Source organism: Myotis nattereri (genome assembly GCF_964212035.1).
Source record: "Myotis nattereri genome assembly, chromosome: 10".
Lineage (NCBI taxonomy): Eukaryota > Metazoa > Chordata > Mammalia > Chiroptera > Vespertilionidae > Myotis > Myotis nattereri.
Window position 1 is genome coordinate 81940666 of NC_138085.1, and position 22460 is coordinate 81963125.

At 55.0% G+C, this 22460-nt stretch overlaps 1 protein-coding gene and 1 pseudogene across 2 annotated transcripts; both read right to left on the reverse strand.

Moving 5' to 3' along the window:
* Positions 1-1751: 1751 nt before the first annotated feature.
* On the reverse strand, positions 1752-9052 carry RRM2 (ribonucleotide reductase regulatory subunit M2). Its single transcript, XM_081100657.1, has 10 exons — positions 8275-9052; positions 8111-8185; positions 7650-7793; positions 7054-7170; positions 6521-6654; positions 4946-5040; positions 4717-4850; positions 3783-3887; positions 3563-3676; positions 1752-3292 (listed from the first exon to the last, which is right to left on the reverse strand). Exons 1-10 carry the CDS (start codon positions 8740-8742, stop codon positions 3140-3142), a joined length of 1539 nt encoding a protein of 512 aa, XP_080956783.1. The 5' UTR covers positions 8743-9052; the 3' UTR covers positions 1752-3139.
* A 5250-nt stretch (positions 9053-14302) lies between these two features.
* Positions 14303-15664, reverse strand: LOC308526159 (leukocyte elastase inhibitor-like; annotated as a pseudogene). The gene is made up of 2 exons: positions 14574-15664; positions 14303-14340 (listed from the first exon to the last, which is right to left on the reverse strand). The product of its transcript is annotated as a leukocyte elastase inhibitor-like (transcript).
* Positions 15665-22460: the final 6796 nt, after the last annotated feature.

Consider the following 22460-nt stretch of genomic DNA (forward strand, 5'->3'; position numbering starts at 1 on the left):
CTGGGCCAGCAGGGGAGGGGGCTGGGCAGTTAGGGGAGACCAGGCCAGCTGGGGAGGTGCCGTTGGGGGTGACTAGGCCAGCAGGGGTGGGGGAAGGGGGGGCAGTTAGGGACAACTAGGCAGGCAAGCAATTAGGAGCCAGCAGTCCAGGATTGTGAGAGGGATGTCCAACTGCTGGTTTAGGCCCGATCCCGAACCTGTACTTTGGACATCCCCCGAGGGGGTCCCAGATTAGAGGGTGCAGGCTGGGCTGCGGGGACCGCCCCCCGCCCCCCCGCACAAACCCCATGCACTGGGCCTCTGGGATCACATGTGGCCAGTGGGACTATGTCCCAGGGGTTCCTAGCCCAGAAAGATGAGCACCCTGGTCCTCTCCCTGGCCAGTGGGATTGTTCCTTAGCTCCCATTTCACTGCAGGGGGGAGAGGGGGGGGTGGGGGCGGATGTGTCCAGACTTTAGGCAGGTTTGGGGTCCGACTCCTCCCCTCTTGCAGGCTGACCCCTCTCCAAATCCAGGGGGGTATTGGGTCATCCTTGGATTTTCCTAAGGGACTGCTGCTTGCTCAGGCCTCCATGGTCACCATCTGTTCCCATCCTCTCGGGAAGCCATTACCCATCTGACATCGCTGTGGGCCATTCGAACAGGGCGGAGCATGTAGTCCACCATCCTGCAGGAGCTGCTCTCTATGGCCCAGCCATCTCATCACAAGCCTCATGTGGAGAATGACCTCCCCCCCAAAATGACGAGGCGACAACGTGGATCAGGGTCTAAACACCCAGGATGCACCAGCAGGGCAGCCTTCTGCAGCGTGGATGCAGCCCCATCAGAGTCCTTGTCAGGCCCCGCCATGCAACCCGACTGCCGTAGCCACAGCCACTCACTGATCGGGGCTGGGAGTCTTGCTGCGCGTTAAGCCACTAGCGGGATCTCTGGACTGGCACAGGCAGGGCTACCATCCTCACTGCCACGCAGAAGCAGCTCCCGGCCTGGGCGGTAACACCAAGTTCCAGCCAGAGCCAGGCTCTCTGGGCGGCCAGCACCAGCTGGGCTTGGCCACCCAACTGGAAGCCGTGTTCACGTGCAACGAAAGGTGCCTCTTAATTAAGTGTATGTTGTGGAGGGGTGGGGGGGCCCTCAAGGCATCGGGACACAGATCAGATGCAGTAACAGCACCTCCAGTTCACTGAGCAGGCCTGCCTTCCCCGGAAGTGGGACCCGAACCTGGTTGTCTAAAAAGCCACAGGCATGACAGTGCAGGCCGAGGGCCCAGAACCACGGCTGGAGAACAGGAGGCCATGCCAGCCAGATGGCGAGTGTCTGAAACGAACTGGGATGAGTTTATTACAACTGCCAGCTCCCTGGTTTCGCCCCAGGATGGAGCCAGCAGGCCCAGGGGAGGCCGCGCTGCACCTCTCAATACCTGAGACATTCGGACTAGCCTGCCCATCAGCGATGCGGGCCCCCCAGGGAGGCTGTCCTGATGGCCGAGGGTCCCGGAGCATGGCTGCCCTGAACATCCCAGCGGTGTCACCGGCCTGGCATCACACATCAAGGACATTCACCACGTGCCTTCGGGGTACAAAGCTCTCCACCAGGTTCCTCCCAGACTCCTGACGGAAACAGGCCAGTCCCCAGCCCCGCCTCCAGGAAACAAGGTCACCTCCATGCCTCAACACCCCCATCGGCCCAAAACAGCCTGATTTCAGTCGTCCCACACGCGTGTAGTTATATGTGTGCAGTTATGTATTTTTAAGAGACTTCCAAATGCTTCCGACTAAAACCGGTTTCCCTTCACACCGATGAGAAGGGGAACCCTCGGAGGAAGTGAATCCTCAAACAGCAGAGCCCTGCCTCGGCCCTCCTGTGCAGACAGCTCATGGCCAAGTTTATTTATTTTTGTTACACACACAAGGAGCACAGAATCAGGTGAACTGGAGTAAACAATAACTTAAAAGCTATCAAAGGGTCGCCTGTGACATAAATTTGTCAAGTGGACGATTGATACAATAAATGGTGAAAACCGACGACAGTACAGGCCAGTGGTCAACTGACACCCCACACGCTAACACATGGGCCAAAGGACTGGTGTACGTCTACTGGTTGGTACTTGCTTCTCAAACAAACAATTTTTGGAAAAACCATTTTTGGAAAGCTGACTTCAGCCCTGGTTTTCCCACTTCGTCGGCGCACGATCTTAGCAGGTCACCGTCCGAGGGCAATTTGAAAACCAATTTACAGTCCTACCCTAGACCCCAGCTGGAAGTCTTTGAGGATCGAACACATTCTCTGAAGTCGGGAAAAAGCACCTTGAGGTTTGAGAAGTGAATGATAGAGCGCCACCCCCCCCAGCCCGGTGCCCGCAGTCAGCACCGACCACACTGCCGGGCCCAGTGACCGAGTTAGGAGTCCCCTCCCCTCTCTCTCTCCCCCAGATGCTGGGCCTGGGCTAGAGAATGCAAAACACAGCCCAGCTCCTACGTGGCGACAGCTGGCCCATGCTCAGGTAGGCACAGGATTGGCGTTAAAGTTGATAAAAAAAAAAAAAAAAAGCACCTCAATTCATTAAAGAAAACAAAAATAGAAACACACTCAGGTGAGTTTAACTTCTCTGGGTCACCGGTGAGATGAGTGGCCCCCAGAGGGGCCAACAGAACGCTTTGTGCCTGGTATGCCAGCTCAAGTCCAGCCATGTAAGGCCTTGAAGCGGGCAGTACAAACTTGGCTTACTGGTAGGTAAAGTGCCAATTTTATGTACAAATAAGTAAACTTTACAATCTGCTTGGAAGCAGCGAGGCTGACAGGTTCCCAGGGCCGTGTGGTCGGAACTGAATGCTCAGCCTGCAGACCAGACTGCCATGTCCCCACAGAGCTGCTCGGAGCCACTGAGCGGTCCCGGCCGCCCGCCTGCCGGTCGGTCAGACACGGACGGGAGCTTTCAGAGGCTCCGCGGAGCTTTGTCTACGGTCGCCCTCTAGCTGAGGCCATCAACACAGCGGCTCATGCTGGGGTAGCTAGTTGTAAAGATGTCATTAATGAATGTTAATGTTCAGCTAGTTGATAAGAACTAAAGGCACTAATTTTTGAAAAGGTAAAAAAAATATGTACATATCAACAGGCTGAGAGCGGACCTTCAGTTCGTTCAGAAGTCGGCGTCCAGGGTGAAAGAGTTCTCCGTCGGACTCGACATCACGCCCATCCTCTGGTACTCGCCCACCCGCTTCTCGAAGAAGTTCGTCTTCCCCTCCAGCGAGATGTTCTCCATGAAGTCGAATGGGTTTTCTACTCGGAAAACCTGCAAGGGGCCCAGCAGCACGTAAACACGGAGCGCGCACAGGAACCAGGGGTCTGAACCACACCCTCGCCCGGCGGGAGGGGCTCAGGGGTTGAGTGTTGAACCAGGAACCAGGAGGTCAGGGTTCAATTCTCGGTCAGGCACCCGCCCAGGTTGTGGGCTCGATCCCCAGGAGGCAGCCAATCAATGATTCTCTCTCATCATTGATGTTTCTCTCTCCCCCTCTCGGAAATCAATAAAAAATATATATTTTAAAAACCCACACGCTACCTTGCTGAAACCCAGCTCCAGCAGGAGCCTGTCGGCCACGAACTCGATGTAGCGCTTCATCAGCGTGCAGTTCATCCCGATGAGCTTCACGGGCAAGGCCTCGGTGAGGAACTCCTAGGGCCAGAGCACAGCTGCTCAGTGAACCAACCGGAGGCCCGGAGGCGCCCCGCACCAGCAGGGACCCTGCCCGCCCCCCACGCCGCCCGTGCACGCCGCCCACCTGCTCGATCCTAACGGCGTTGGTGATGATCTCTTTCACTCTCTGCTCCGCAGGTTTGTGTAGCAGGTGCTTGAACATCAGGCAGGCGAAGTCACAGTGCAAGCCCTAGGAGAAAAGGCCGGAGGTCAGTCACTGAGGAACCAGAAGACGTCCACCATCAACATGCAACCCCAGCCGGCTAGCCTCTTCCGCACGCTCCTTCCACATCCTGCTCAGCCGCCTGAGGCACTGAGCTGCTGAAAGGAAAGAGTTCACCGGCCGCTGCCCCCCCCCCCCCCGTCCCCCAACAGGCTCAGCCCCACCCAAGGCTCCCAGTGCTGCCCCCCAGGCGCCCACAGCAGGCCTGGTCCTCGGCTGTGATGTGAACATCCGCCCAGCACCCTTTCTATCACCCCGCACGCAAGCGCGGGCGCTCACATGGAGGCTGCCCCCAGCAGGAAAGGCAGGGCTGGCCAGGCTGCTTGGGAGATCTGCAGTCTGATGTGCAGGACACGCAAGGCCATTTCAAGTGAGTCACCTCTGCAAGTCTCAGTGCATCGAGTCCCAAGGTGCTGCCTGGCCTGAACTAGAACCGCTGGCACCTCCACTCCCCTCTGCAGCTAATCCTGGCCCTCAGAGACACGCTGGACCAGAATGGGTTCTGGTCCCACCAAGATGCTCCCCAGCTCTGACTGACAGTAGCACAGAGAATACCAGGAAATACAACATTCCTCTAGGAACCCTGTCATCCATGGAGAAGTGCCTGTGAGTGTGCTGATATACTGAGGCTACGAGGGTGTCAGTTAACGTGTTTCATCCTGACAGGTATGTCTGTGGCTGAGTTTCACGCGTGACAGTGGCTGTGAGGCAACCCAGTATCTTGGGTCCCTTCGGTGCACACGCCTGAGAGCTGGTGTTGGGGTGCAGGCTGGCCTGTGGCTTGAACTAGACTCACCTCATCTCTGCTAATAAGTTCGTTGGAGAACGTGAGGCCAGGCATCAGGCCTCGCTTCTTGAGCCAGAAGATCGACGCGAAAGAGCCGGAGAAGAAGATCCCTTCCACTGCGGCGAACGCCACCACGCGTTCTCCTGTGTGAGCGTGAACACCAACATGTTCCCCGTGAGCGCGCGTTCACGTTCGCAGGAAGGGCCCAGGCGAGGGCCGAGGGCCGCGGTCCCCTTACCGTAGGTGGCCTCCTTGTCCCCGATCCAGCGCAAGGCCCAGTCTGCCTTCTTCTTGACGCAAGGCATCGTCTCGATGGCGTTGAAGAGGAACTCCCTGGAGGCACATGGAGGTCAGCGATCCCAGCCGAGACCTGGCCACATGCTTCCAGGCCGAGGCCAAACTGGGGCTCACACGGACGTTTTTACGGACTGGCTTTTCCCTTCACTGAGCTTCTTAAATCCCATATCAATGTGACTTGGTTTATGCTCATTTAAATGTAGGTATTGATTTCTTTGTACGGACCCCCAAGATCTACTCACACTAAAACTCTTAGTCCATTGGCCAAGGGCATTTACTGGCTCAATTCCTACTTGGAACGTGAACCCTCCTGTCCAAGGGTCCAGGCTGCACACACCACCCACCGCCCATCAGTCACGTAGGCCCATCGTCACTTAGCCGTCTGTTGTCAGAAACAGGCCACATTCACGGGACTTTGACTACAGCGTATTGTTACAACAGTTCTACTCATTATTAGCTACTGTTGTCACTCTCTCCCTGTGCCTAATTTATAGGTTGTATTTTATCATAGGCGTGCAATATCAAGGAAAAACATAGATATAGGGGTGAGTACTGTCCAGTTTCTTGGAACGTGTCCCTGTGGATGGAGTTAGGGGCTGAGGGTGGGCTACCGTATCATGTAATTCCTCACTTGTACTTCTAGGTCTTATTTTCTGTATCTGACTAGGGGCCCAGTGCAAATATTTGTGCACAGGTGGGGCTCCATGGCCTGGCCAGCAAATGGGGTCAATCAGGGCCATCTTGTCCAGTCCCCATGGGGGCTGGCCGGCTGGGGAGGGACCATGGGAGGGCTCCAGGACGTGTCCGGCCCTCTGGCCCAGTCCCTATCAGCTGGACCCCAGCAGCAACCTAACCTGCCAATTGGAGTGTCTGCCCCCTGGTGGTCAGTGCACATCATGGCGACTGGTGGAGCAGTCACTCAAAGGTCAGTTGGACACTTAGCATATATTACGTTTTTATGATATAGGATTACTAGCTCTTGTTAATCCTCACCTGAGGGTATTTTTTTCCATTGATTTTTAGAGGGAGTGGAAGGGAGGGGGAGAGACAGAGAGACACATCGATTGGCTGCCTCCCCCCAGGGGATCAAACCTGCATCCAAGGTATGTGCCCTTGGCCAGAATCGAACCCTTGACGCTTCCTTGACACCAGCTAGTGGGGCAGATTACTCGTTCTTAAGACAAGCTGCTTTCTACATTGTATCCCCGCCCTCTCCACCCTGCCCCGCCTCACATTGTAGGCAAGATTTAGGTTTTACTTCATCACACGGAGCCTGAAAGCATCCGATTAGATGACCATGGCACCCTCCCACCCTGAACGTGGAGCAGCCTCCTAGCTCTGCTCTTAGTGACTGGCTAATCAGGTGAATGCAGGCTTTCTCCTCCAAGCAGACGCAGTCCGAGAACCTCTGTGACTTAGTCCGATGCGTCATTTTTCTGCCCCCACGGGAACGAATGCAGAACTAGACATGAACGGCGTGTGACCCCTCGCCATGCTGGCTGCCGCCGACACTCACCGCTCCTTCGGGTCCTTGATGTAGGTGTCAATGAGGAGGCTGTACATCTCCGAGTGGATGTTCTCCATGGCGATCTGGAAGCCGTAGAAACAGCGGGCCTCCGTGATCTGAACTTCTTGGCTAAACCGCTCCACCTAGTGGCGGACACAGGACATGCAGCGTGAAGAACTACCAGCCAGTTTGGTCGGACCATGGACACCGGGCTGCACCAGCCGCCTTTCCTGTACCATTTTAAGGTCTGTTGTGCTGTGACAAAGCTGGGCACGTCATGCCACCTGTCTGGCCAGCAGACAGAGGACCCCCGTTTGTCCGTGAACACCTGGCGAGAACCTGTTCCCACCTGACATTGTCTGAGCTTCTCCCGCCAGGAGAAGGAGCTGCGAAGCGTGTGATGGGTCAGGAGACTCCGCGTAAACCCAGCTGACAGGCAGCTAGCCATTCCGGACGGGAAACGTAGGAGACGAGGCACAGGGAATGTATTCTCCCTCGTCTCGGAGGGGGTGCAAGCAGACTTTGGGGGGCGGGCCACTCACCAGGTTCTCATTGACGATGCCATCGCTCGCCGCAAAGAAGGCCAGGACGTGCGAAATGAAGTACCTCTCCTCCGACTTCAGGGCCTCCCAGTGCTGCAGGTCCTTGGAGAGGTCCACCTGGCGCCAAGGTCACAGGGGGTCAAGCACGCAGGGCCTCCCGCGCCCCAACAATTCTCCACCTTCCTGCCGCCCTCGGGTCACAGACCCCCCTGGGGTGAGGGTCCCTTGCCACTTAGAACATGGACCCGCCTGGGCCCGGGTGGGCAGCCATCCCCAAGGGCAGAGATGGCGAACCTATGACACGCGAACTCATTTTTTGGGTTGATTTTTCTTTGTTAAATGGCATTTAAATATATAAAACAAATATCAAAAACATAAGTCTTTGTTTTACTACGGTTGCAAAGATCAAAAAAATTTCTCTATGTGACACGGCACCAGAGTTAAGTTAGGGTTTTTCAAAATGCTGACACGCCGAGCTCAGAAGGTTCGCCGTCACTGCCGAGGGGAAGAGCCAGTGCGTCCCGCACAGGCCGCCGCCGCCACTGCCGGGTCTTTGTCTAGAGGTGGGGGCGCCCCAGGGCGCTGGGCCGCATTACCTCCTCGGCGGTCCAAAAGGAGGCCTCGGCCTTCTTGTACATCTGCCAGATGTCGTGGTACTCGATGGGGAAGACCACGAAGCGGCGGGGGTTTTCCCGCAGCAGCGGCTCCTCCTGCGCGCCCGGGGCGGGGGCCTGCGCTTTCTGTCGGGGGCGATGGGAAGGACGATGATGGCCCCGGATGCGGCGAACCACATGAAATTGCCGTCTTCCCCGCCCGCGGCCGGTCCAAACCCGGCCACTTCATGTGGTTCGCTCGCTGTGTCGGGGTCAGCGGTCCCCCCAGGGCCCCTCCGTGAGCCCCGCCGGAACCGGAGCGAGGAAGGAAGCTCTCATTTAGGCGGGAAATGCGAGCGGGAACAAGTGGGCGGGCTTAATGCCAGGAGCCAAGGCGCCGCCTACCGGGCGCCGCCGACCCCCTGCCCCCCACCCCGCCCCCGCCCGGGCCCGGCCCCGCTCACCGGCTCGGCCGGCTCCTGGAAGATCCTCCGCGCGGTCTTGCTGGCCAGCACGCGGGTGCCACTGAGGCTCGGGGGCTGCGGGGAGACGCGCGGTGAGGGGCAGCCCCGGCCCCCCGGCCCCCCGACCCCCGCCCGGCCCGGCCCGGCCCTCGCGTCCCGCTCACCGTGTTCTCCTTGTCCGCCAGGCTGAGCCCCTTCAGGGGCGAGAGGTTCAGCTGCTGCGGGTCCGCGAGCGGGGCGAGCGGGGCGAGCGGGCGGCGGACGGAGAGCATGATGCTGGCGGCGGCGGCGGCGAGCACAGGTGAGGCAGCGCGCGGACTCCGAGCCCCGGGCCGCCTGGCTTTTAAAACCCGCGGGATGAGCCGCTCCGGGCGGAGACCCCCGTCCCTATTGGCTGTGCGGGAGGTGGGCCCGCCCACCCCTCCCCCACCCACAATTAAGTCTGCAAATGAATGGCTGCAAGGACTGCACAGCGCCAGCTTGCGGGCGGGTTTGGGGAGGGATGGGGTGGGGATAGGGTGGGAGGGACGGGGGTGCAAGGTCCCGGAGACGACGCAGAGGTGTGGGGTGCTGATTACTGGTTCCCGCCTGGCAGATGAGTTCAAGGTTCGGTAAAGTGGGCTTGTAACCATATTTGACCCGTGGGATTACTTTTTTTAATTTTTATTTTTCATTTTTGAAATGCTTGCCTTGCAGCTGAGGGGCGCTCTGCGGTAGCATGTTTAAGAATCGAATAAAAATCCATATAAAACAAATATTCAAAGTTTCCATAGGAACACGTAAGTGTGACCCCGTCGCCTAGGCCTTCCACCTTGCTCCATCTGTGCCACCCCGGGGATTACTTTTTTAAGTGTGTTTTTTAGTTGATTTTAGAGAAAAAGGGAGAGAGAACTGAGAGAGAAGCAACCAAGTGAGAGAATCATCAATCGGTTGCCTCCCCTATGCGCCCCTTGAGCGGTCGAACCTGGGTGTGTACCCTGGCTGGTATTCGAGCCCGCAACCTGGGTATTGTCCCAGGCTGGGAATCGAACCCACAACCTTCTGGTGTAGGGACTACCCACCGGGCTTATGAGTGAGGAATAAATGAGATGATGCATGTGAAATGCTCAGTCCTTTGTAAACCTCCAAGCTAACTCAAGGACAGAGCGGGCCTTTGGGGCGGCCTCCCACTGACACTGGCTGCTGCTCTCAGGCCACTGTCCCCTGGGTCAACACGGCTTGAGAAACGGCAAACGGCGCAAAAAGCCCTGGAAATTGTCTGCAACATGGCAAACGGCGCAAAAAGCCCTGGAAACTGTCTGCAACATGGCAAACGGCGCAAAAAGCCCTGGAAACTGTCTGCAAAATGGCAAACGGCGCAAAAAGCCCTGGAAACTGTCTGCAAAATGGCAAACGGCGCAAAAAGCCCTGCAAGTTCAGAGAATGGCTGCGGAGCCAGGAGCTCAGTTACTGCTTCCTGGGCGCGGAGCGGGCGGAGGAGCTGAGAGGCAGGAACTTGGTGCGTTTCGGCGCCTCTGCAGTTGCATCTTTTGATTTGTCGGGGGCGTTAGCCCTGCAAGTGGCTAACGGCCGGACGGGAAAGGGCGGGCTGCGGTTCCACTCCGAGCACTGGAGCCATCGAGTCACCTGAGCGCCAGCAGGAGCCGTGGCTCCGTCTTTAGTTCAGTTCCCCACCCCGCCCCCGCCCCCGGCCACGGAAATACACATGTGCGCGCAGAAAACCGGGAAGAGAGCTGCCACGAGGCAGGGAGAAGTCGCCCCCCCGCTTTCCCCCGCCGCGCGCGCGGCTCGGTCGCCCCGTCCCCCCACCTACGTCCTCGGCCGCGGGGAAGCGGGCGCACCCAGCAGCGCGGTGGTGCCAGGCGGTCGCGCCCTGCGGAGACGCCGGGCCAGGCTTCGGGTCCGCAGAGCCCCATCTCTGACCCCGGGGGACAGGGAGGGAAGGGTCCGGCCAGGCCCCGGGAGAGAACGCCCGCCATGCGCTGGGAGCGCCCCCTTCTCGGTTCCGTGCGCGCCGCTGTGACAGTCTCCCGGTTCGCGGGTCGCGCTCCCCGACGATTGGTCCGCCGAGGTCCCGCCCCCGCTCCCGATAGGCTTCATTCATAAGACTCGCCGGCTGGGCGGGCCCGGCTGCACCCCGCTTCCGGTGCCCGCGTGGCTCTGGCCGCGCCCCCCAGTCCCGCTCTTTCTCATCCCGCGCTGGTGGCCGGGAAACAGGCCCGGGCAAGTGCGCCCTCCCATCCATCCCTCTGCCCGCGCGGCACCGCCACCGGGCGCTCGCGACCTCACCCGCACCTGGGCCAGGTGACTCGCCCCAAGCGGACCTCCGCGCCGGGCAGCTATCGGCTCTGCCCTTAGGTGGGGACACTACGGCCTGGGAGGCAAGGAGAGCCCAGGGTCCCCCAGCCCCTGAAACCGCGCAGCTGGAACTTTCCTTCCCAGCTTTTTATTAGGAAGGTTCTCGGCAAAGAAAAAAAAGGAAAAGGAATGTTCTCAGAAAACAGAAAAATGAAAGATTCCTACAGTATCCACCCAGCGCCTGGGGTGCAGCAGTCTCCATTCTGCGGAACCTGCTTTGGCCCCTCCTGGGTCGTTTGAAAGTGAACTGCAGAGACGACCCCTCGCCCCTAGATCAGTGGTTCTCAACCTTCCTAATGCCGCGACCCTTTAATGCAGTTCCTCATGTTGTGGTGACCCCCGATTTCATTGTTACAAATTGAACATAATGAAAGCATAGTGATTAATCACAAAAACAATATGTACTTATAAATGTGTTTTCCGATGGTCTTAGGCAACCCCTGTGAAAGGGTCGTTCGACCCCCAAAGGGGTCGCGACCCACAGGTTGAGAACCGCTGCCCTAGATGCTTCCTCTGGTAGCTCCTCAAAATAAGGGCCTTCTCCCAACAGCCGCAACACCAAGTCCAGGCCTGAGATGCCTCACTGATTCCCTGATCCCACCCAGCACCCTGTCCTCACTCAGTTTTTCCCGGGCCTTCCCCATGTGTCTTACGTTAGTTCATCCTTTTCTTTAATCCTCACCCGAGGGTATGTTTTTGCTTTTTAGAGAGAGAGAGACACACGGATCGGTTGCCTTCCATATGCGCTGGGGATCAAGCCCTCAACCTGAGTATGTGCCCTGACCAGGAATGGGACCCACAACCTTCTGGTGGATAGGACGAAGTTCCAACCCACTGAGCCACCCGGCCAGGGCAAAGTTTGTTCGTTTTTCATGCAGGGCCCAATGAAGTGCATGCATTACATTTGATTATTGTATTTTTTTTTTTGTCTCTTTTCATTGAAACAGCCCCTCCTCTCCCCCTCCTCCCCCTGCCCCGTGATATTCAGATCAATTTTCTTGTAAAATGTCCCACATTCCCCACGTTGTAAATTTATCGGATTGTAACTTCATATGACAATTTAACTTGTTTTTCTAACCCCTGTGTTTACTGTAAACTGGAAGTTAGCCCTAAAGGCTTTTTTAGATGTAGCTTACTTTTTTTGTTGTGGTGAAGTATACCTACATTTTCAGCTGTGCAATTCAGTGGCATTAAGTACATTCACAGCCATCACCACCGTCCATCTCTTGAGCCTTTTACCATCCCACACTGAAACTCCTCACGGAACACCAGTGCTCCAGGACGCCCTCCCATCGACCTCTCATAGCGGCACTCATTCATTCCCCTTTGTGCCCAGCAATCTGACTGTTCTAAGTGCCGTGTAAGCGGAACTTTACAAAGTTTGTGCCTAGTTTGCTTCATGTAGCATCATATTTTCAGGGCTCATCCGCGGGTAGCATGTACCATCAGTATGTCATTCCTTTTTAAGGCTGAATAGTACTCCATAGGGTGGCTTCGCCACATTTAGTTTATGAGAGGAAATGAGGTTCTTTTGTTTCCCATCCAGTAGGAAGCAAGGTCAGCCCTCCTCAAAACCGGGAGCCCCTCCCTGTGTGGCCCTCAGCACCTTCTTCCTCTTCCTGACCTTGACACTTGCCTTTCTGACCTTCAGGATGCCTGGGACCCCCTGTGGAGGAAGATGTGTTCCGGGGGAGCAGGAAGATGGAATGCTTCTTCCCAAGCACCACTTGTCAGTGGAATTTCAAGAGTTTCCCCCTGCGAACCCCAAAAACCTGCCAAGGGACCTCCCCCTCATACAACTCCTCCTGCGGAAACACCCCATACACACACCTCAGCTTCCCCAGGACCCTGTCCCTGTGCCTCCCGGAGAGGGTGGACCGGAGCACAGGTTCAGAGTGAGCCACCGAGAGGCCTGGACCAGGCAGCCCTCGCTGCAGGGCTACAATCAGCTAGAATCAGGGGGTTTCTTTTGGCTCAAGTGGCCCCTAAAGTGATGTTGAAAAGCCGTGTGTGTGCCCCTTTGCACACATTGAAATGGACGTTTAAACCTTTTCATCTCAATGAAGCAATTGCAGGGTGATGTAATTTCCACCAAGTTGCAAATATCAGCTTTTTTTTTTTTTTTTGCTTTTTTTAATCCTTAGCCAAGGATATTTTCCCATTGATTTTCTGAGAGTTGAAGAGAGAGGGAAAGACAGAGAGAAACATCAATGTGAGAGAAACACATTGATTGGTTGCCAATCATACAAGCCCTGACCAGGGCCCCGGCCAGGGAGGAGCCTGCAACCAAGGTACATGCCCTTGACAGGAATCGAACCCAGGACCCTTTGGTCTGCAGGCTGATGCTCTATCCACTGAGCCAAACTGGCCAGGGCTGTTGCTTTCCTTTTGAAGTAGTTTTACTTTGGCTGCTGATCACATGCTCCCCTGAGGGGGTATCAGCTCAGCCCCTCAGGGAAGGGCCAGTGCCTACCCAGTCAGCACCTCCAGGCCTCTCCAGGGGATTGCTGGGGTGGGGAAGAGTCCCTCCCTGGAAGGGAGTCCACCCCCTGGCTGGGCCTCGGGGGTGGGGTAGGAAGTGAGTAGCCTGGGCTGTTCACTTCCTACAAGAGGTATTTTTGTTCTTTTTTCTCTTTGTTTAAAATGTTTGGCCTATTACCTTTAAATATTCTTATTGTGGCGGTGGTGAACACACAATACAATATACAGTTGATGTATTATAGAACGGTATACCTGAAAGCTATAAATTAACCAGTATCACCCCAATAAATTAGATAAACAAATATCCTGATTGTAATAAAATGGTACTGATGGGGAAAATGAGACATTTTGGGGGGGCTAGCAATCTGAATCTAGTCACTGTCCCTTTAATTATCTGGTCCTGCAAGGCCTGGGGACCCAAAATACTCCCATTTTAGAGAAGCCATAGACCATCCCCAGACGGAGTTATCAGTGCTGGCGCCAGGCCAGGCCTTGAGATGTGGTCCCACTACCCCCATCCCAACACACGGGGCTTTTTGCAAAGCCCGGGAAAGGTCCGGAAGCATAATCCATATTTGGGAGACGAAGAGACCTAGAGAATATAAAGAGGGAAAGCCTCCTCAGTATTGGGGCTCAGGATTTGGCGGGAAACAGACTCTCCTGAGTCACTGGGCTGGTATGTGTGAAATGTCTGGAAATAAGTGGTTTTTCCTGTGCCTCCGGTACCCCGGCGTGTTTTTTCAGTTGCCTGGTAAATTCTGTAACAGCACGATGAGTGGAAACCAGTATTTCCATGCTGTGGTTTTTGTTTTTTTAAGGAAAATAAGCTGTTTCATAGTTTGACATCAGAGGGGCTAGAATAGAATACCAATCCTGTAGAACAAAGGGCCAGAAACACTGGCCAAGGCGAATTTATCTTGTTAATCCGACCCTTACTTGGGCTGCTCCCCTACATTTCAGTTGAATGTCTGCTTTTAACCTTCCCTTCAGCAATGACTGTCTCTATCATAGCTTCCAGAAGTCTATCTGTGAAACAAATTACAGTACTATAATTTTCCTCATGGCTATCAAGAGAGTACAGCAGTTTCTTAGTTTATTTACTACACTGTCAAGAGTCTACATATCTGCTTGGTGCATTCAAAAGCAATCGCTAAATTTTTCAATATAAAGAAAGGAAAACAGATACCTATGCCAAAGTGAATGGGTGTAAAAAGCCAACAGAGCTGACATTACAAAGGAAGTTACAGATTTTTTAGGGGGTGGTAGATTTATTGTAGAAGATGTATAATTTTCATGTATCTTTGAAAGGGCCAGTGATACAGCTCTGAGCTCAACCTCGGGTTTCCACAGTCTCTAAGGGGAAGAAAGTCTACCTAAAAACAGGATGTCCCCTGACTGGTTTGGCTCAGTGGATAGAGTGTTGGCCTGCGGACTGAAGGGTCCCAGGTTCAATTCCGGTCAAGGGCATGTACCTTGGTTGCGGGCACATCCCCAGTAGGGGGTGTGCAGGAGGCGGCTGATCGATGTTTCTCTCTCATCGATGTTTCTAACTTCTCTATCCCTCTCCTTTCCTCTCTGTAAAAAATCAATAAAATATATTTTCAAAAAAAGAACAGGATGTTATTTGAGGGATTGTGTCGAATGAAAAAAATGAATGGATGGTCGGCCACAAAATTTTCCTCAGGCATAAGTGCGCAACCCACTCCAATTACAGCTGTGGCAGCAGCTGCCTCTGTGCCCTCCTCATTAACTTCCACGAAAGACTTGTGGATAATTTTTGATATAAAATGATCTCTGGCTCTTGCCATGCCAGACAGATCAGCTTTGGGATTAAAGAGATCCTCTATACCCAGGCTTTTCAGATGAGAGTTGAGTTCGTAGCTCTCTTCCAGCTTGAACCTGGGCAGGTAGACGTTGACTTTCATGGCACGCAGATTCTCAGGTTTGGTCCACTCATGCAGTTTTTCCAGTCAATTGTTCCTCGATCTTCTTCAGACCCGTGGCCTTGTCCTCGATGTCATCTGGCAGCAGGATGACCATGTTGAGGTCCCTGCCTTGGTAAGGCAGCTCCAGCACCCGGCATTTAAGGTCTTCGATGTAGCCAAATGGAAGTTTGCTCTTCTGATACATCATTTTCACTGTTTTTGTGTCTTTCTTATTCAATCTGAATGGTGTATCGGTTGTGGCCTTTACTGAATTCCTCCTGCCAGTTTCCTTTGAAATAGATGGCATTCGCCAGCACAAGTTTAGTCATATTATTAACGTCGCCTGCAGCCAACAATTCTGGAATTTTCCCTTCAGTCTGCCCTTTGACCCACTCGCTTATCACCTTTCTTGCACCTTCAGAGGCCCGCTGAAAATCTACACTGGCCAGTTCAGCACCATACATTCTCTGGGTTGAAGCTAAGAACTCCGGGAGGAACTCATAGGTTTTCTCTCCGCATAACCTATTAGTAAGTTTCAGAATATAGGGAGCGCCACGCTTATTGACATCAGCATTCAGACTCTGAAAACTTGAACGAACCTCCTTAACCGCCTCGAAGTGAAGCGTCTTGGACACCTGTGCCTCGGTAGTGCCTCTGGTCCCAGGAAGACCACGGCCAGCGCTGAGGAGACGCTCACGGGGGAGATGAGGATGTTCCCAGGGGGCTGCTGTCCTTCCGGGTGCGGAGAGGTCCACGGCGAACCGGGGGTGGCCAAGCTCAGCTGCTCCATGGGGAGGCAATCCCGACTCCTCTCAGAGCTTGTTTCCACAGAGATGGGCAAGGAAGCTTAATAGTCGTGCTAGCTGCTTCCCCGTTGCCAGCTGCCTGGAAGGGGCTCTGGATCTGACCTGTTTTGGTGTTATTAAGTGGTTTATTTATTTGTTGTTAATCCTCAGCTGAGGATATTTTTCCATTGATTTTTAGAGTGGAAGAGAGAGGGAAAGAGACAGAGAAATATCGATGTGAGAGAAACACATCAATTGTTTGCCTTCTGCATGAGCCCTGACCAGGGTCTGGGCCAGGGCGGAGCCTGCAACCAAGGTACGTTCCCTTGACCAGAATCAAATTCGGGACCCTTTGGTCCACAGGCCGATGCTCTATCCACTGAGCCACACTGGCTAGGGTTCCATGCTGTCTTTTTTTTTTTTTTTAATGTATTTTTATTGATTTCAGAGAGGAAGGGAGAGGGAGAGAGAGAAACATCAATGATGAGAGAGAATCATTGATTGGTTGCCTCCTGCATGCCCCCTGCTGGGGATGGAGCCCACAACCCAGGCATGTGCCCTTAACTGGAATCGAACCTGGGACCCTTCAATCCACAGGCCGGCGCTCTATCCACTGAGCCAGACCAGCTAGGGAATGCTGTCTTAATCTGAATTTATTTGATTATGAGTAAGATCGAATATGGACATTTATATTCTCGGAACTTCCTGATATTTGTCCAGTTATTGGTTGGGTATTATTTTCATATTGACATAGAGGTGCTCTGTATCTTTTGGTGGTACCTCCTGCTCTATGATATATGTTGCAGTTACTTTGCCTGGTTTTTCATTTATGTCTTCTTTCCTCTTTAAATTATAACCTATTTTTGAAATAGTTTAAGACACGGAAGTTGCAAAATTAGTAACGAGTTCCTATGTACCCTTCACCCAGGTCCCCCTGTGTCTTAGAGGTCACCGTAACCTCACACATTGTCAAAATCAGGAACCTGCCCTGTGGCAACCCCATTAGGTAAATGATGAGCCCTGCTGGGATGTCACTGGTTTCTACATGCGCTGTGGCTGTGTACCTGGTTCCTGGGCATTTCAGCGGGAGTGCAGATTAGAGGAATCAGCAGCAGATGCAGAACTGTTTCCTCAACACAAACTAATCCCTGTGTTGGTCCGTAGTGGTCACCCCTCCCCCCCAACTCCTGGCCACGCCTGTCTGGTCTCCATCACCATAATTTTGTCCCTCCGTCACTTAGAGAATCGCATATAAATGGAATCACACTGTGTGACACCTGGCGACTGGCTCTTTCCAGTCATAAAGCCCTTGCAATGCACCCAGGTCGCCCAGCGGCTCAGTAATTTGTGCCTTTTTATTTGAGTGGTTACCATGTGCTGCTTCAGACAGCCGGTTTTCCCCGGGTTTTGGCCATAAAAACTAAAGCTGTTGTGAATATCCATGTACAGCTTTTTGTGTGAATATGCGTTTTCATTTCTTTTTTAAAAAATAATAATAACCTTTGTTTAAATTTACATTTCCAGCCCATTAACATTTTTTCTTCTTCAAGATCCACCTCACTTTATGGAGTTAGCTCTGCCCCTCACCTCTCTTACTTTGTGCCACAACTGTTCCTCTTATAGCACTTACTAGAGGCCGGGTTCATGAAATTCGTGCACTCACGGGGGGGCAGTCCCTTAGCCCAGCCTGTGTCCTCTCACAGTCTGGGAGCCCAACTGGGGGGATGTCCGACTGATGGCTTTGGCCCCATGGGAGCAGGCCAAGTCGGTCAACTGGACACCCTTAGCGCTGTCGTGGAGCGGGGAGAGGCTCCTGCCACCGCCGCTGCACTCGCCAGCTATGAGCCCGGCTTCTGGCTGAGCAGCACTCCCCCTGTGGGAGTGAGTGCACTGACTACCAGGGGGCAGCTCCTGCATTGAGTGTCTGCCCCCTGCTGGTCAGTGCACATCATAGTGACCAGTGGTTCTGCCATTCAGTTGATTTGCATATTAGCCTTTTATTATATAGGACTAGGGGCCCGGTGCACGAAATTCGTGCACTGGGTGTGTGTGTGTGTGTGTGTGTGTGTGTGTGTGGGGAGTGTCCCCCAGCCCAGCCTGCCCCCTCTCACATACTGGGAGCCCTCAGGCGTTGACCCCCATCACCCTCCAATTGCAGGATCAGCCCCTTGCCCAGGCCTGACGCCTCTGACAGAGGCGTCAGACCTGGGCAGGGGACCCTCATTTCCCCCCATCACTGGTTCTGCCCCCAGCCCAGGCCTGATGCCTCTGGCCCAGGCATTAGGCCTGGGAAGGGGACCCCCAGACCCCTCCGATTGCTGGCTCTGCCCCTTGCCCAGGCCTGATGCCTCGGCCAGAGGCGTAGACCCCCATCACCCTCCGATCACCTGATCGGCCCCTTGCCCAGGCCTGACGCCTCCGCCAGAGGTGTCAGGCTTGGACAGGGGACCCCCATCTCCCCCCAATCACTGGCTCTGGTCCCCGCCCAGGCCTGAGGCCTCTTGCCCAGGAATCATGCCTGGGCAGGGGACCCCCATCTCCCTCTGATCGCTTGCTCCACCCCCCGCCCAAGCCTGACGCCTCTGACCCAGGCTTCAGGCCTGGGCAAGGGGACCATCATATCCCCCCAATCCCCGGCTCCGCCCCCCACCCAGGCCTGATGCCTCAGCCAGAGGAGTTGACCCTCATCACCCTCCGATCACCAATCACCGGATCGGCCCCTTGACCAGGCCTGAGGCCTCCGGCAGAGGTGTCAGGCCTGGGCAGGGGACCCCCAGCTCCCCACGGCTGCAGGCTCCGCCCCTGCCCAGGCCTAACGCCTCTGGCCTAGGCGTCCAGCCCGGGCAGCGGGGACCCGCAGCTGCAGCGGCCCCGCAATCGTGGGCTCCGCTTTAGGCCCAGGCAAGGGACCCCTAGCTCCCGGGACTGCCAGCTTCGACCGTGCCCAGCTCCCATCGCTGGCTCCACCCCTACTTCCTGCTATCACTGGCCAGGGCGGCAAAGGCGCCTGATTCTCCCTCTGATCATGGCTGGGCCTGCCCCCAGCTCTTAGCTCCCCTCTGGGTTTCTGATCACTGTCAGTGGCAGGGGGCTTCTTCCTGCTTTCCCTTTCGCCTCCCTGCATTGTGCCTACATATGCAAATTAGCCGCCATCTTGTAGGCAGTTAACTGCCAATCTTAGTTGGCAGTTAATTTGCATATAGCCCTGATTAGCCAATGAAAAGGGTAGCGTCGTACGCCAATTACCATTTTTCTCTTTTATTAGTGTAGATGGCAGCGAGCCACGGGCTGTAACTGTGCCTCACTCACCTTTGGATTTCTAGTGCCCACACCAGTCACTGGCACAGCATCGCAGCTTAATAATTGTTAGTAACTTTGATTTTATGTCGTTTTGGATGACTAAGGGGCAGCAGTTGGAGGAGAGTGGTGGCAGCTGCGCCTGGCTTAAAAGTAACCCCAGTCCATTAACTTTCCTAGGAGTCTTTTAGTTGCTGACAGTGGAGTTTGGAACAAAACCCATCCTGTTACCTGCTGCATGTCCCGTAATCCTGCTGGTGAAAAGGGCTGAAAACCTTGCCCAAGAGCCCAGAGGTTGGGCCGGGAAAGGGAGGGGCCGTGGCTTCGGGGCAATCCCCTCCCCTCATCCCGGGGAGACATGCAGGCAGACCTGGCCGGGTGCCCGGTGTGTGGTAATCCTGAGTAAGGGCAGCTGTGATGACGATCGTGGCCTCGGGGCTTTGCCTGAGGGTTTCCCAAGTGGTGCCCGCCCCCTCCCGCAGCCCGCGGTGCTGCCTGATGAGGAGACGGGCGGGGCCCTGTTCCTTCTCTGCGGGCCTGGGCGGCCCGGAGGCTTATCTGGGCCCTGCCCCAGGGCGGGCAGGAGCTCGGAGAGGATAGCGCCCTTATCAGAAGCTGCAGGGCCGCCTGAGGGTGGGAAGAAAGGGCTCCAGGAAGCAGAGGGGCCGGAGCCAGACCCACAGGCCCCGGGGATTGAAGCGGGTTAACGCCCCATCTGCGCCCCTCACCCCTGCAGGAAGCCCGTTCCAGGCCCTCGCTGGCCGGGAGGGCAGGGGAGCCGGCTTCCGCTGCATTGGGAGCCCCGAGGGGACAGTTAGGACTCTTGGTTGCAAGTGACAGGCACCTAAGCAGAAGGGGTGTCCCTTGGTCTGTGTGCCAGAAAAGCCAGAGCCACTCTCCCGCAGGCCTGCCCCGCACCCAGCAGTGCCATCAGTTTGGGGGCACCTCAACCCCCCCCATCTCCGCGCTGCTCATGTGCTCGCCCCCAAGCCGGCCTCCCCACTAAGATCTTCTTACATGTGGCGGCCCCGCTAAGACTCGAGGGTGTGGGGAGACCCTCCAGTTCTGCTTTGACGCAGAAAACCATGGAAGGAACGCGCAAGGCAGTCCCGGAAACGGCCAACCACGACTCAGCGTTAGCTTGAGTAGAAAAAATCCAATTGATATTTGTCCTTAATCTGAACGTTTTGTTTACTGGATGGATGTGAGCTGGGCAGGTTTCTGAGAGTCACAGACACCCGTGCCAAGGCCCTGGGGTGCATGCGTGTTGGCGTGGTTGAGGATGGGCCAGCCTGGGGGACAGGGGGCTGGAGAGGAATGCAAGAGGGCGATCGGGGAGTCAGGGGTGGCCTCATTCTACACAGGTAATCGGAAGGCAGAACTGAGGGAATTGCTGATGGTCTGAAGGTGGGTTGTGAGAGAGGTGGAGTCAAGGATGACCCCAGGGTTTTAGGGCCAAGTAACTGGAATAATAAAGAATTTAGTCCAGCCCTAACCGGTTCGTCGGCCTGCGGACTGAAAGGTCCCAGGTTCGATTCCGGTCAGGGGCATGTACCTTGATTGCGGGCACATCCCCAGTAGGGAGTGTGCAGGAGGCAGCTGGTAGATGTTTCTAACTCCCTATCCCTCTCCCTTCCTCTCTGAAAAAAATCAATAAAATATATATATTTTTTAAAAAAAGAATTTAGTCCAGCCCCACCGGCATGGCTCAGTGGTTGAGGTTCGACCTATGAACCAGGAGGTCACGGTTCGATTCCCCGTCATGTCAGGACACATGCCCGGGTTGCAGGCTTGATCCCCCGTGTGCGGCGACGGGGCGTGCAGGAGGCAATCAATGGTTCTCTCCTCTCTCCCTCTCTGAAATCAGTAAAAATGTATTTTAGGAGAAGAGGCCAGCTGTCCTCCTCCCCCTGGCCTCTGTGGACCTTTGCCCCGTGGTCTGGGTGACATGGCTGCGCCAGACGGGGCAGTGGGAGGGGCAAAGAAATCAGGTGCGTGACAATTATTTTACAGTTGTTGTAGCAGAGATGAGAGCCAGTGCCTCCTTTTATTTTCATGGAGAAAAATACACAATTTTAAAAACTTTTTATTTTAAAAGAGTTTACCAGCGGTTCTCAACCTGTGGGTCGCGATCCCTTTGGGGGTCAAACGACCCTTTCACAGGGGTCGCCTAAGGCCATCAGAAAACACATATATAATTACATATTGTTTTTGTGATTAATCACTATGCTTTATGTTCAATTTGTAACAATGAAAATACATCCTGCATATCAGATATTTACATTACGATTCATAACAGTAGCAAAATTACAGTTATGAAGTAGCAACAAAAATAATGTTATGGTTGGGGGTCACCCCAACATGAGGAACTGTATTAAATGGTCGCGGCATTAGGAAGGTTGAGAACCACTGGTTTAGACTGACAGAAGAGGTGCCAAGATAGTTTCCATAGAGCAGCTGCGCCCCCTACTGTTAGCACATGGCAGAGCCACAGTACAGTTACAAAAGCAAGACATTAACTTGGTGCAACACTATTCCCTAACCTGCAGCCTTAGGATTTCCCGTGTCTTCCAGGGACCCTCCTGTCATGGCTCCTCCGATCAGAGACAGATTCCGGGTCTTTCCTTGGGCCCCAGGGCTGGGCGAAGTGTGGGCGGGTGCGGAGCTCTGGCCTCGCCCTCAGAAAGGACCAGGAGGAGAGGAGCCTCCCTCCCCTGCCCCGGCCACCGCCCTGGTCCCCAGCTCGCCACAGCTCTCAGCCTCGGGAACTGCCAGGGCCGCACACCACGGCCACTTCTGATGGACAGAGCCTGGTCTGGGAGGCAGTGCCTGGTTCACCCAACAGAACACAGGTGGCCAAGGGAAGGGCTGGGCCCTCCTGAACCCCATCAGGATTAAAGCACTGCCTCCCCACTTCCCTTCCAGGGCCAAAGACGCTGCAGCCAGCAGGGAGAACCCCTCTGCCCCATCTGGCCCCCGCCTGGCCCGGCCCGCGGCCCGCAGCAGCCAGAGGCGCTGGAGTGACCAGCTGCATGTGGCGTTTTGGAGCTGAGACCACAGTGGTGCTGCTGGACCTGCTCAAGTCAGAAAGAGCGGAGGGCTCAGTTACCATGGAAACCAAAGTTTGCTGCAAGGACAGCTCGTGTCCAGATCTTATTTGGACTCAGAGACAGATGCCCTAGAGCAGTGGTTCTCAACCTTCCTAATGCCACCACCCTTTAATACAGTTCCTCATGTTGTGGTGACCCCAATTTCATTGTTACAAATGGAACATAATTAAAGCATAGTGATTAATCACAAAAACAATATGTAATTATATATGTGTTTTCCGATGGTCTTAGGCGACCCCTGTGAAAGGGTTGTTCGACCCCCAAAGGGGTCGCGACCCACAGGTTGAGAACCGCTGCCCTAGAGAGACGTAGAGCTGCCACATGTCACGATGGTGCAGGCGCCACACACATTCAAACACATCTCTCCCGCCGCGGGCCGCTGGAGGCGGGCGCA